Source organism: Triturus cristatus, chromosome 3_2 (genome assembly GCF_964204655.1).
Source record: "Triturus cristatus chromosome 3_2, aTriCri1.1, whole genome shotgun sequence".
Lineage (NCBI taxonomy): Eukaryota > Metazoa > Chordata > Amphibia > Caudata > Salamandridae > Triturus > Triturus cristatus.
In genome coordinates this window covers 85,109,515-85,124,139 of record NC_140584.1, presented here as the reverse complement: position 1 = coordinate 85,124,139, position 14,625 = coordinate 85,109,515, and the positions used below count along the sequence as shown (strand labels likewise).

The window sequence follows — 14,625 nt, the reverse complement described above, 5'->3', positions numbered from 1 at the left end:
AGGAATTGAGGCGAGTATCCCTGTTGATCTAGTGCGCATTTTTATCAGCGTAAAAAGAGGCAGTTCTGATTGGGACCCCCATCGCTGGGAGTCTCGTTGAATTAAGCAGAAGCTTTGGACTTACGAGCAATGGTCTCTCGTTCACAAGAAGATCTAGGAGCCAGCGAGGCATATCACTTTTTGTGCTAGTGAATGTACCTTTCAATGTTGGGTAAATCATGTTTCCTTGTATCTTTGCATTCAGAGTTTGACAATAAGACAGTGTTCCCCTGGCGGTCCCAGTTTTAGAGAAGTTCTTGTGAACTCGGGTAAGACATGGATTTTTACGTACTAAGCTTTCAGGGCACAGTTTCTCTTGTTTTTTGCAGTAAAGGTGTACAAGAGGACGTGTGTCCATTCACAACAAAGGAGTTGTTAGCAACACACCACCTCACGGTTGTCAGTGTGATTTTAAACCACATGCAGATTTTTTTTAAAGACTAGAGGTATAACTAAAGAGACAAAAAAAATCGAGCACAACATAGAGGTGTACTAAAGAGGGTGAAGGGAAACTACATGAATGAAAGTAGTTAAATGTACCTTTCAATGTTGGGTAAATCATGTTTCCTTGTATCTTTGCATACAGAGTTTGACAATAAGACAGTGTTCCCCTGGCGGTCCCAGTTTTAGAGAAGTTCTTGTGAACTCAGGTAAGACATGGATTTTTACGTACTAAGCTTTCAGGGCACAGTTTCTCTTGTTTTTTGCACTAAAGGTGTACAAGAGGACGTGTGTCCATTCACAACAAAGGAGTTGTTAGCAACACACCACCTCACGGTTTACAGTGTGATTTTAAACCACATGCAGATTTTTTTTAAAGACTGGAGGTATAACTAAAGAGACAAAAAAAATCGAGCACAACATAGAGGTGTACTAAAGAGGGTGAAGGGAAACTACATGAATGAAAGTTGTTAAAAAGGGACTGACACAGAATTATTATGTTATTTTCCCCACAGAAAATGTTTTCCCTCCATACATAGTAGGAGGTTCATTGGAAAATAAGAAATTTTAGACCAGAGTGCCACAGAACCCACAACACGGGCTGTGACCTTAAACATCAAGGGATCCACACCCTGAAGAAGGCCGCATTGACCCAAGGGGGCTAATTGAAGAGGCCGAAACATGTTGGTACTTGCAGTAGGGATTTAAGGGCAGTTACCCCTCCTGTATATCCTAATCCATTTTTAATCCAGTCAAGGGGAACCAAGAATAAAGGTAATCGCTAGATATCTCCTTGGACTGTTATACTCTTTGCTTTTCTGCACTTGAGATCCCTTCCTAAGGGAAAAGCTGTACCTATCACTTATACTTTTCTGTTTTCGTTTTCAATTTTCTCCCTCACCCCTAAAAAAACAGCGCTACGTCCAGTGTGTTGGTCTGCACCTAGACGTCTGCAGCGGCCCTATGATGAAGCATGCCACTGCATAGTGAGCGAGGGCAGTATTAAGAAATTCTTTCATTTTCCTTCACTCATGATTTTCTCTCATCTTAAATATACCTTAGAGATATAATAGGGGACAGGAACCTCCTATCAAAATCTAGGTTAGTATCCCTGACCCTGTTTATCATTGTCCTTTTCTCTTTTGTGAGTCTTAATAACTATTGAGTAAGAGTCAACTTCCTGCAGAAATACTGGGAGCACAGATTGGGTTGAGAGAGAAACAATAGAACATCATCAGCATATGCTGCTAACTTAATTTGCTGGGTGGTAGATATACAACCATGTATATGTTCATTTTGCCTCATTCTGGATAAAAATGGTTCTAAATGCCTTTTCAGCATCTAAAGCAATTGCCGGAAGGGAATCGAGGTAATGCAACGATTTGGATAAAATGTTAAAAAATAAGCGAGCATTTTCCGTGATATACTGTCTCTTGACAAAACATGATTGTTCTTTGCCAAGTAATTGGAGAAGAAAAGATTCCAGACGCATAGCTAGAGATTTAGAAAAGATCTTATAATCAACATTGACCAAGGATATAGGCCTGTAGTTTTTACAATAGGGCAGATCTTTTCATCCTTAGTCATACGGCAAATCAGAGTGTCTGAGAAGGAGCCAGTATATCCATGTGAGTGTAGGAAAGAGGTTATAAGTTTAAGCAAATGTGGAATGAGCAAATGAGCGAAGTGTAAAAGAAATTCAACTGTGAATCCATCTGGACCCTGGGGTTTGTCCTTCTCAAGAGTTTGCAGAGCAGTTAATAGCTCCGCCTGGGGTATATAAAATTCCAATGAGTCAAAATTCATCAAGGAGTCAGAAGACTGTTGAATAGAAGAGAGATAATGAGAGATGTCAGAAATCAAGGTTTATTTTTCTAGAGTGTAAAGTGATTTATAGAACTGTACAAAATCTTCAAAAATCTTGGAGTCTTTATATTTAGATAACTGATGAGCATCTATAATGGATTCAATGTGGAGCCTATTTTGTTTAAAATAAGCTAATAATTTACCTGACTTATTTTGGCCACCGTAAAATTTTGCACTGGACTATAATAAATATAACGAGGCATTGTCAGTAGATTCCTTATTAAACTGAATGTTAGCGCTAATAAGTTCTGATAGGCAATGCTTTGATTTAGAAGTAGAACAGGAGTTTTCCAAGCTCTTTATTTTAGTCAAGCACAAATCCGTAGAGACAGAAGATTTTTTCTGTTTGTTAGAGACATATCTAATAATGAATTCATGAGCAGCTGCTTTAAATGCGTCCCAGATGATGTGGAAGGGCATATCATCAGTTTTATTAAAATGAAAGTATTTATCAAAGAAAGAGGCAAAAGAGGAAGTAAAAGTATTGTCTAAAAGAATTGAATTATTAAAACGCCAACTCTCAAGCAATCTGGTTTCAGAGATTATGTCTAGTTCAATCGAAACAGGGGCGCGATCAGATATGAGTATAGGACCTATATCAACTGAGAGTAAGTATTGTGAGATGCGGTGTGATATGAAAATATGATCTATTCTAGATTGAGTCTGATGCGGAGGTGAAAAATAAGTGGATTCTCACCTCCAAGCATCAGTTAGATTTCTATGCTCTATGGTGTGTATAAAACATTTTCTGTGCTTTGTTAGGAGTGTACGATAGTGTGGAATTGCGATCGAGAAAGGGATCTACAACCTGATTACAGTCACCTGCAAAAATTAAATTATCTGCGGGATAATTCATCAATTGTCGAGTTATTCCAGACCAAAAGGGAGCATCAGCATTCGTAGGGGCATATATATTAAACAAGGAAAGTGGAGTATTTACAATCAATAATTTGGTAAACAACCATCTACCATCCTCATCCGTTTTCTGGGACATAAGCTTAGTACAAAGTGATTTATGACATAAGGTTATAACACCATTTCTTTTGCCATCCCCTGGTGAAAAGAAAACCTCACCAACCCAGCTTTTCTTCAGTTTTAACGATTCAGATTCCGCTAGGTGTGACTCTTGTATTAAGGCTATACTAACATCCAATTTGATAAGTACAACAATACGCGATGTCTCTTAATAGGAGAATTCAAGCCTCTGACGTTCCAGGATATACTTCAATTTCCATTTTTGCAATTTCCGCTACATATAGAACATTCTATGCTTTTGTCACACCTTTCTTGGAGATAGATCACTCAGTTTACTTGTTTCTCCTGCTGTGACTACTCGCAAATACTGTGCATGAATAGCACATAATATATTATAGAAATAAAATTTGACAGACGACCGCAAGGGAAAATTAAATTAATAATTAATTTTCCCTTGTCTTCGTCTGTCCAAATCCCCCCACCCGGCCCCTCCGCTCTTACCTGCATGGGCAGCGACTGCTAGATAGGATCAGAGTGGTGTACATTGTAGAGTGATGCTGATAGATAATACAAATTGTGAACTTACAATTGGGTTCAGACATTAGAGGTGGACAATGCCATTCCATTTCACATATTTACAATTGCATAGCAATTCTGACACATTAATATTTTTAGGCACAAGTAAATAAGTGATTTGCCCATTATTGACCACATATCCCCCTGTACTGCTTACTTTATCTCCCATAAACAAATATGTTATGTGCCATGTATTATAAATACAAACACGTTTTCAATGCAACTATGCAGAAATTGGTTACTACTGGAGAACAATAGAAAACTTACATTGTCATCGTCATAATCTCGCGTGGGCACAGATCTCTGAAATGGCTCATCACTTGTATATGGATTCATTGTTGCCACATTCGTAGTCACAGTAGGCTTGACTCTCACTTTGGGAAACAGGGTACCATTTGTAGACGTGCCACTACCAAAAACTGGGTTCTCTTCATGGGGTATCAATCGCTCTCTGTCAGGAGTCTTGCTGTTTCTCTGAGCTCTGGTAGAAAATACAGAAATACACGTTTTAACATAACGAAAATAGTCAGGACTTTTAAATTAGATGGAGCAATTATATGTTCATTTTTTTAATTTATTGATAGAACCCAGTAAGAATAGCTACATCTGTTTAGGTTAAGGCAAAACACAGTACCATTCCCTAACGCTGAAGACTCTGATACCCTCATTTCAACATTGAGTAGCCAATCATAATCCCCAGCATTTCCTCAGAAGAAATTACCATCACTATAAATCCTAGTAATTTCGAAGTGGGGGATACATTGTTGGGGAGTAACATAAAAGAAAAAAATGTACAGTTCCATCAGCAGTGTTCCTGCTAAATTTATCATTCTGATAGACCCGATAACTACCATTACTGTAACTGATGAGCCACTCCTAATGAGGGACTATCGGTAAACCACAAAATGAAACCCGGAATAGTTACTTATAAGAAGGTCCCTACCAAGATTGTGTTACAAAATAACAATATCATTCATTTTCTGGCTGGCAGCTCTCCAGCCATCCATGGCGGTGGAGGGCCACCTGCTCAATTGACAGATAGCAGCATACCTGCCGGGGGAGCTCTTTGCATTCAGTGCATCCGCCAAAGCCGTGGATGCATTAAAGGCAGAAAACTAGTCCAAGTGGGTGCCTTTTTTTGGGCCCACTAGTTTTTTGTTTTCTCAAACTCTGAAGCAGGAGTTTCTTTCCTAATAACAACGAAAACAATGGCCCTCACATGCAGGGAGCTTACTCCCTTTGCGCCAGGGCATTGATTCATTTCGGTGCCTGTTACTGTTATGCCTCGCAACATGTTGTCACGCAGGAAAGTCCAGTGGTGGTAGCCCCACACTAAAAACAGCAACTCCAGGATCATGGGGATCCAATGGTCCTGTTGTGTACGTAAAGCTTTTCCACCAGTGAAGCTGGCTGAGACTCCACCAGTAGAAACACTGAGATTCCACTCCCTTTAATGCAGTGGGAAATAGCAAGTTTGGTGGATAGGGCTCCAGACATTCAAAGCAAGTTCAACATTTAAAAGCCCATCATCTTGATTGTGCTTCCATACTTTTTCATCTGAATTTGGCTTGGCTGACAAGACTGATATTGGAACAAAACACAAGGAGAATATGGACAGAGCGCTGAAACTTTTCAGAATCTCACCCCCAGTCACAGATCTGGGTTGAATACATCATCATTCTTTAGCTCACTCTGCCACCCCAGGTCAGACCCAGTCAGATGCAAATCAGTCTTGACCCTGTTCCTTATGGGAACAGTCTAGCCCAAACTGCCAAGCCATGCCTTCCCTAGACCGGAAACGGGCATTCTGGGACCAGTTTCGCGGTAACACCCCTCATCAGCCAGGCTAGCTTGAATCTGGTGGCAATGTCAGCAAGGGACCAACGTCTGGGCATATCCTGTTAACTTAGGGTGAACAAAGCAAACCCAAGGATATGATGGACAGAGCACTGAAACTTTTCACTCACCCCCAGTCACAAATCTTGGTTGAATCCATCATCATTCTCTAGCTCACTTCGCCACCCAAGTTCACACCCAGCCATATGCAAATAAACCTTGACCCAGTTCCTTAGGGGAACAGTCCAGCCCGAACTGTCAAGCCAAGTCTTCCCTGGACCGGAAACAAGCATCCTGGGACCGTTTTTGGGGTAACACCCCTCATCAGACTAGCTTGAATCTAGTGGCAAAGTGAGCAAGGGACCCACTTCCCTGAAATTGGTTCAGTTGAGGTTTCAGTGCAGAGTATAGTGAAGTGCTAACTTTATGAGACTTTTGGGGCTTGTACTACAACGTCTTGAATAGATAGCTTTGAACTTTACTCTTTGTTTCACAGGAAACCATTTCTTTCAAAGCAGATATGATGTGGGTTGTTTTCTTCTAGTTCAAAAAAGGTCTGGTGACTAGTGTCAGTTCTTCTAGAGCACTAGTTTGACTTGTCTTGACATATCACTGTACACTATGCTTCAGTAGTCTACCTTAGGATTATATCAATACTCTTTTACTCTGCTGTCAAAGATTAGCTTATGTTGGGGGTATCGTGTGAAGTCACTGTATTATTTTTACAAAAATCTAGATTGCATGATTGAAAGAGAGGTCCAAATCAAAAACTATGCCAAAGTTTCCTTCCTAAATGGGTGTTTCTTTGGGTGCTAGGTTTGGGGCAGTTGACAGACACATAGTCTTCCAGTGTGTTACCTTTCATCAGTATTTCCGGTTTGGTCCTAATCAGGCACATGAAGTTCTGATATGTCCTGCCTATCAGCTGTACAATCAGGTAGAGTAGCAACATGCACACCAACAAGGCGTGTGTGTAACAAACCGGATTTATTTCCATTGCATTGTGCAGGGAAAAAAAGGGCTGCTAATATACAGGTAAAAATTGCTGTACTTTTGGTCCTTTTTCTGTTTCTGTTTCTGTGACCTTAGTGGACATAGGAAAGGAACTGGTCTGCTGTCCTGCTGCTGTAAATTAAGGAAGCTGCAGACCTGGTCAGGCTCTGAGAGAAGAAGGAAATAGCTGAAGTCCCTCTGAAATAAATGCCTGAGGTGCTCACCAGCATCCAACAGAAAAAATGAAATGCTTCCAATGTTCCCGGTTGGTCAAAACTTCAGGCGCAGTTTGAGCATCTCATGTTTTCTGCATTTGTGAACAGATGTATCTGGGGAAATCCCTATTTACAGAAGACATCATGCAGTCCTCAGTAATTTAATGCAGAATTGTGATTTTCTTGAAAACTCCGGCTGAAGGAATCTGCTTCCCAGGTTTGAACACCTGGAAGATAGAATGCTGCATTGTGGGGATCCCTGACAATCATTCAGTTCCATTGACAGAATTCTGGTTTGTGTCCCTCCAGACTTGTTAGGTAATGTATTGTCAATATGTTATCTGCCCGAATCACAAGAGAATTTGACATGACAGCTGGAAGAACAGATTTGAGAGCAAGGGACAATGTTAAGACTTCTTCTTTTCCGACCCCGATCATATGCCTTGAATCTGTAGGTGATTCATTTGTGCTCCCCCATCCAAGAAGGAAGGCATCCATCATAATCTGTTAAGGTATATCCTGGGGAAATGTGAGCCTCATAATCTTAATCACCAATAATTTTTTCTGGGAATCCAGAAAAATCTTGCGATTCACTGTGGAACACTTAATGGCAGTGGAGTATTGCCAGAGCTTCTGTGTGGTGTTAGTTCAAAGGCAAAGAGGTATTTCCTGTTGTCTGCAAATGTCAGTCGGTGCCACTGGAAAGTGTTTAACTAGCCAGTCGTCCACGGAAGAAATATGAGGAAGTAGCAAAGAATTCAAGCACTTGGATCATCTAGGGTCTGGAATGTCCCCTGCTTGGTAAACAGACATGTATCCCTGCCCTGAGGGCCCAACTACATGTGAAACTGGTACCCTGACCTTTTGGTTGGTCCTGGCATCACACTAATCTAGCGTGTGTGCAATGGCCTAGGCCTGTCTCTGGTAATATGAGGTCCGGAACCTATTCTGTGACCTGGAGGGGCATAGTTAGCATGCCCTGATAGGGGACGCAGGACTACTGTCGATGCTCTGGGTGCATCATATAGAGCATCAGTGGGAGTGTACAATATTTTAATTATGCATCATTGATATGAAAAGGTCTTTTTGTCTGTATCAAGGAGAAGTAAGATTACTGGCTCCTATCATATAAAGTTCTGCTGTTATGTGAAACCCAGAACTTTTCGCTGACATTCTGTGCACTGCTTTGTGTTAATTTTAGGCAACTGATCCAGCAAAAATATTTTGTGCAGGTTTGCATCACTTTGCAGTGCAAAAGGTTCGTAAATCTGGCTGTGTGTTGTGAAAGTCTCAGTACAAGTACATGGCATCTATTTTGCACCTAGTTTAGCACAGTACAAGAAGGAGAACTGCCATGTAATTGATGGTACCAGGATGGGCGAGACTACAGTTTCTGCAGTTCGAGGTGAGGAAGTTTCTAGCCATGGCCTGCCTTCAGGAAAACTAGTGACACTATTGTGCAGAGAACTCACACTCCATTGTGCCCTTGTTTCAAGATGTTTCTGTTTTAGAGCCAGTCCAATTGTGACATGCTTCGAGAGCCATCATCTTGCACAAAAATTATGCTTGAGAGATAGCCAGATAATGACACCCCAAAAAGTTCTGAAGCCTTAGACAGTGGATCCACATCCTTGGCCTGAAAAATGTGTAAGATAATGTGATATCGAAACCACCCAACTTAGGGCCTCAATACAATGGCCAAGGGACCGCCACTGACTGGCTGTCAGTGGCAGTCCATCCGCCATCGCATTGCGGTTTTCCTCCCGCCGCATTAAAATGGCTTGGGGAACCGTCGGACCAATTTCAGATCCCTACATTGCGGAGGTGCCTGCCAGGGACCGCTGTAGGGATTATGTTTTCACTTTCCCCCGGTTTTTCTGTGGCTGTCAACCTGCCGCAAAACAGCTGGTGGAAACGGATTCAGGGGCCAGTAGCGGGCTCCCCTTAATCCCTGGGACAGGGACATTCACCCTGGGGCATATCCCTGCACCATTTGGAAGACACCGCATGGTGCCTGCCACGTAGTGCTAGGATATGTCTGCACCCTATTTTTTGTATTGCAGCGTGAGCTGCTGATCGCATCCCCGCCACAATAAAAAATACAGGTAATGCGACCGCCGTGATGGCGGTCGCATCATAATTTGGATTGTGGGTCGGCCGGCACATAGGCGGCCGGTCCCAAATCCGATACAATGGTGGACAGACTGAAGTCCATATGCCATCGTAATTACCCCCTTTGTTCCAGTTCCAAGTTCTTCATAACAAAGGAAGTGCTTGCTCCGCAAAGTATTCAAGGAACTACTGTGTAACTAAGGCTGGTATCAACATGACAACCAATCTTTCAGAGGTGAGGGGATATCACCTGAAGTCTGTGCTTTCTTCTGGAGAAGCTGAGGATCTACCTCATGCATTGAAGCCTGCCTGGTGAGATGGTGAAGGAGCGAGCCTGGCCCTGCAGGAGGAGAGATTGTTCAGGAGGAGACTCCTTGTGTCCTCCAGGCGAGAGGAATTTCCAAACAAAGTTGATTGCCCTAGACAGCGACGATAAGAGTGACCTATACTATGAGGAGGTATCCCAGTCTTGCTGAGTGGTTCCTTTGTGAACTGCCCCAAAGCTTTGCAAGAACGAGCATCACGTGTTCTGGGAGCCCTCTGTGGATTTGATAAGTAGTGCTTCTGCTAATGCCAGAAAAGATGAGTCACGTTGCTGCTGAAGCGAAAACTCGTGCAGCCTTTAAGGCTACAGTTGCCGGAGATACATTACTGCTGATAAAGATTACAAGTTTCCGCAACTGTTTTGCATGGGTATCCGTCTGCATTCGGCCCACATGTCCCCAATTGCCAAAGACACTGCTGCTACCAGGACTTGCATGCTGATTTCGCTGACTCATCTGGAAGCCAGCTATGAATCCAAGAAACAGTGCTTCCACTGCAGATGCCGGCGAGGAGCAGTGTTGCTGCTGAAGCATAGACTCATTCAGTCTGAAAGGCCGCAGTTGTCGAAAAAGCATCACTGAGGAGAAATTGTCCTGGAGGCCATAACTGCTGCCTGGGTACCTGTCTGCACACAGCCGGGGGGGGCCAGAACTGCCTTAGATGTTGTGTCACTGCTCAGGGCCTGTTGTAATGACTCATGGGTGCCCTCGCCACACTGAAAGACATGATTAGAAAGATTTAAATTTGGACCTGCTTGCAGCACCATATTGGGATGAAGCTCGAGACATCTGTGGCAAATGACCTCACCCTTTTGGGCCTAGTAGCCTCTGTCTGCTCCATGCTCCTCCACCGACAAATGGAGTCTGACTGATCATCTATTAAGAAAGGATCGCGGTGGGCTTTGAAGAAGGTGATAAAGATATATGATGGGGAAAGTAGCTACCCACTTTTTAACACATCAAGGGTGAAGCAAGGCATTAGATGCATTTCCTGAAACTGAATAGTGAGGGCTTTGTGAGTGACAGCAGTTTATGAGTGACCAGGATGGAAGCTCTGTCAAGGGGAGACCTTTAAGGACTGTTGATGTATGCAAAGGGAGGACATGGTTGATTAGTTGATAAAACAGTGTACTGAATTGGCTTGAACTGGGTCAGTTGATAGACTGAAATGTCTACTACCAGTCTCTACAGAGGCTGGCAGTATTTATACTGACATACTACTAAGTGAGCCGGTGAAGATTTGAGCAGTGGGAGGGCCTTTCTCCTCACCAGAGTGATTAGCTGTGCTCAGAGGTGCGGATGAAATCAGGAACAAGAGAGAATGGGCAACATCTTGCACACTTTGGGGGAATATTTATTGAAACAAAGTGGCAAGTGCGGGTAATTTGGCAGTATTTTGAGGGAGCTGATGCTCTGGGACTCCCTTACCTTTGCTTTATAGCTGACCATTCCCTATTTTCACCACTAACAGTGAGTGCTTCTGTGTTGACAGTGAACCACTTAACACTGGCCCTTAAATGGACCACATATAACCTCTATTAAGCAACATTTTTCCTTACCCGCTATAATTGAACACTTTTCCCAGATACTTAAATATTTGTGGGCATTTTGTTGTTTGATCTAGGTGACCACCTCTTAGGTTCTAATACAGACAGCATGTCATGAGATCGTAACACTTTTGTGACTGTAATCATATATTTTAGGATTTCCCAAGAAAGAAATTTAATGCAAATGTCTGAGGGATTATGATATTGTTTGTGTCCATCATTGTAAATGTGGGAGCTGAAACAAAACCCATGGATAAAGACACTAAGTAAGAATGTGCACAGAAAGATAAGGGGATGAGTTGAGTCCGGGTACATTCCAACTAAGGACTGTCTCAAAGGCAAGGGTTCAAGAAAAGGTTGCAAAGAGACCGGAGGGTTTTGTTTTTGCTAATACCCAGAGAAAGGAAAATTTGAAGGAAAACCTTGTGATTGACTTTAAAGAGCTATTGATAGGTCAGTTACATGGTTAAAGAAGTACCTCCAGGTTTAAATCCATTGAACTAGCATAGCTTGCAGTTTGCACAAGGTCAGTATTTAAGAATTTTACTTGTGGTATTAACACATTTGTGTCTTGTTTGCCGAAGAAGCAATACATTGAAGGAGCCAATCCTTTGCAATTTCCAACTTGCTGCTCTCTTAAATGCAGCAGATGTACATATTTAGCTGACTTTTGAACACAATATTGACTTAAATGTCCAATTATAATGGACTTAATTTATATGAATGTAAAAGAAATAGAGGATTGACAGACAGGAGACCTTACACTGTAGTTTCCTCTATTTTACACTGTAATTCAGTAGATTTGCAAATAAAGACGAGTTGTCCTTTTGAGCCAGGTGTGGCTCTTCGAATCAACCACAAAAAATATACATTTCAGTACATCTCACTGAAAACAAATTAAAAACTTTAGTATATATAAAACATTTATGCATTGAGAGTTAAAATATTTCTTCCAGTTTATTCCAGTTGCAAAAATCTCGCTGAACGAGAAGCATTGCAGTTTTGTACATTATAATTGAAATTTGTGAGAATAAAACATACTTTACTGAAAGACCAATGACTGCTCCCAGTAAGCCGAGGAGAAGAGCACCTAAAACAACACCGACTATGACCAGAATAAGCAGGAAATCTGGAAAAAAAACATGTAATTTGTATGCATGTAGTATTCTTTAAACATCTTTTGGATAATATGGTAGAGTAAGCAATTAAACATCTGAAATACTAGCAAATATCAACAAAATAACTAAAAAAATGGGACTTGATTCACAATGGTGTAAGCTTACGATTATTTGGTATCTACAAGGTACACGTTAGTGGTAAGTTTACTACTGGGAAGGCACTACTGTGGGGAGAAAGGGAGTACTCTGCACACAAAAATAGGTAAAACTAGTATAATTTATTGCGTGCAACATTTTTCCCCATTTTATTTTTATTTGCTTTTGTTGACATTGGTTGACATTAGTCTCCTGTGCTCTCTTTTTTCATTTATAATTTCAATTATTATTATAGTTATTATAGATATTTGTAAAGTGCACAAATCATCCCTGAGACTCTCTGTGCCCCGGCAGGCCACACAGATGAAGTTTGGTTGAAATTTACAGAATGAAAAGCCATGTTTTATGAGTTTTTTAAATGAGACTGAATTGACGCACACGCGTAGATATAGTGGCAGCTGGTTTCAATGGTAAAGGGCCAAAAAAGTGAAAGAGCGCCCCCGTACCAGACCATACGAATAAGCTGTAGGCATAATAGCAGTTGCTCACTAGATGTAAGGTTACGAGTAGGAATGTAAGGTTGCAACCTATTTTTTAGGTAGCGAAGCCCATTTCCATGAAGAGACCTATGGACCCGACATAAGAGCTTAAAAAGGATGGGCTTTCTTATAGGCAGCCCGTGCAGAGATCTCAATGTGGGTTCAGAAGGAGATCGAGAGGGTAGGTTGCTGACCAACCGCGTTGCTGTGTTCTGTATCAACTGGAGCTTAGAAAAAAGATCCTCGTTCATTGCAACCATTAGAGTGTTTCCGTAGTCCAGGCAGCTCTCAATAAATGCCTGGGTATGGGATTTCCTGGTCTGTAAGGGTAGCCACAGACAGGCTTTTCTGAGCATATGCATCAGGAAGAGGCATATGCTAGAGATTTAATTCACATTTTCTTTCATTGACAGATTTTCGTCAATTGAAATGTTCAGGTTTTTTTACCGCTTTTTTGTGATAGGAGTAGGTGCCAGTACCCTAGGCCGCCAGTCGCTAGACCAAAAGGAATGAGCCAAAAAGGAATAATGTCAACCAATGAGCACAAACAGGAGAAAACATGCCTGCACTTCTAATCTCAATTTGAGATTTATATCTTCAACTGACAAAGACACGCAGAAAGTAACAATATAATGTTATTATTCTGAGCTGGTGTTTAGAACCACTGAGACATAGAGGCGGGCATTTCTTGAAGAAAATACACTCAACAACAGCTTCTGCCTATGCGCCCAATGAATGGCTCTTAACCGATGATTAAACTTTGCAGAGCGTACGGAGTCGAGCTGATGATCTAGAACAAGGTGTGCACTATTCTAAAAAGAATTCTATTTTTCTACCGTTTAGGAAGGTTGAGTCACTCACAGTTGACCGGAGTTAAGGGCCCATTTTCCTTGCTTACTTAAAGTTGGGGGCCCATTTTCCTTGCTTACTTAAAGTTAGGGGGCCATTTTTCTTGCTTACTTAAAGCCCATGATTACTTTCCTGGGCCACTGAAGTCAAGCTGCCCAAGCAGGTGTCATGCTACACTTTTCAAAATGTAATTGATTACTAGGTTTCATTTGTCAGATTCATTTTAAATACTGATGGATCAGAATCTATATTCCCCTAAGTAGTTTTAAAGCATAAGGCTACACCATAAGGTTGTGCCTATACATTCTTAATATGCATGTAGCCCGAGAAATGTCAGATAGACACCTAAAAGCATTTTCACTTAAATTGCACATCATTGCAGACAGTGGGGATGAGAGCGCTTCTAGGCACATTATGGAATGAAATAAGCAGTACTTACTGTCTTGACATTCTTTTCCTGAATAGCCAAAATCACACCTAAGGAACAAAATGAGACAACGAATGTCAGTTCCAACTGCTCTTCATTTGCACATACAATAACAAATGATCAAATGACTGCTCATACGGCATTCCTTCTTAAATCTCATTCAGCTGCTCCTTGCTGTTTGGTCTGGCTGCAGAACTGCACTGTAATGGTGTAGTGATGAAGGCCCACACAGGAGGTTGTAATTCAAGATGTTTTATTCAAGTAGTTAACATGTGGTAAATCAGAGCCCCACCAGGAGCTGCCTGTCAGCTGCTCAGCCCATGACCAACTGTCACTTCACCTCTCTCAGTCCCAACATTCCGAGGCATCATCAGACTCCAACATTCTAATGAGTCAGAGCACAGGCACTGGCTGAGCAGAGGTGGTAAAACGCCTTACAATATAAATGCAGGATACTACAAATTGTCATTTCTTCTAAGTTCAGAAACCGCACACATCACCATAGTTCTGTTCATCCTGAGTTAGATGGTGCATGCCACGTGTGATTGTTAATGCTCCTAGCTCTTCTCTGTGATTTCTGGAGACCTTGTTCACTGGTGCATTCCCGAAGAAGCTTGGACTATATAAGTAACTGTGTCTGATTGTGATCAAACTCCATCACTAACACACTGTG

General features: G+C 41.7%; 1 protein-coding gene across 21 annotated transcripts in view; it reads right to left on the bottom strand.

Annotated features, from left to right (window-relative positions):
- The window catches only part of MUC13 (mucin 13, cell surface associated), a 772,367-nt gene that overhangs the window by 43,020 nt on the left and 714,722 nt on the right, over positions 1–14,625 (bottom strand). For all 21 annotated transcript variants that reach the window (XM_085647277.1, XM_085647282.1, XM_085647279.1 and 18 more), the window contains 3 exons: positions 13,965–14,002; positions 11,965–12,052; positions 4,165–4,378 (listed from right to left, as the gene is read on the bottom strand). In XM_085647277.1, the coding sequence (XP_085503403.1) occupies positions 4,165–4,378; positions 11,965–12,052; positions 13,965–14,002 (340 nt within the window). The remainder of the gene's footprint in view (positions 1–4,164; positions 4,379–11,964; positions 12,053–13,964; positions 14,003–14,625) is intronic.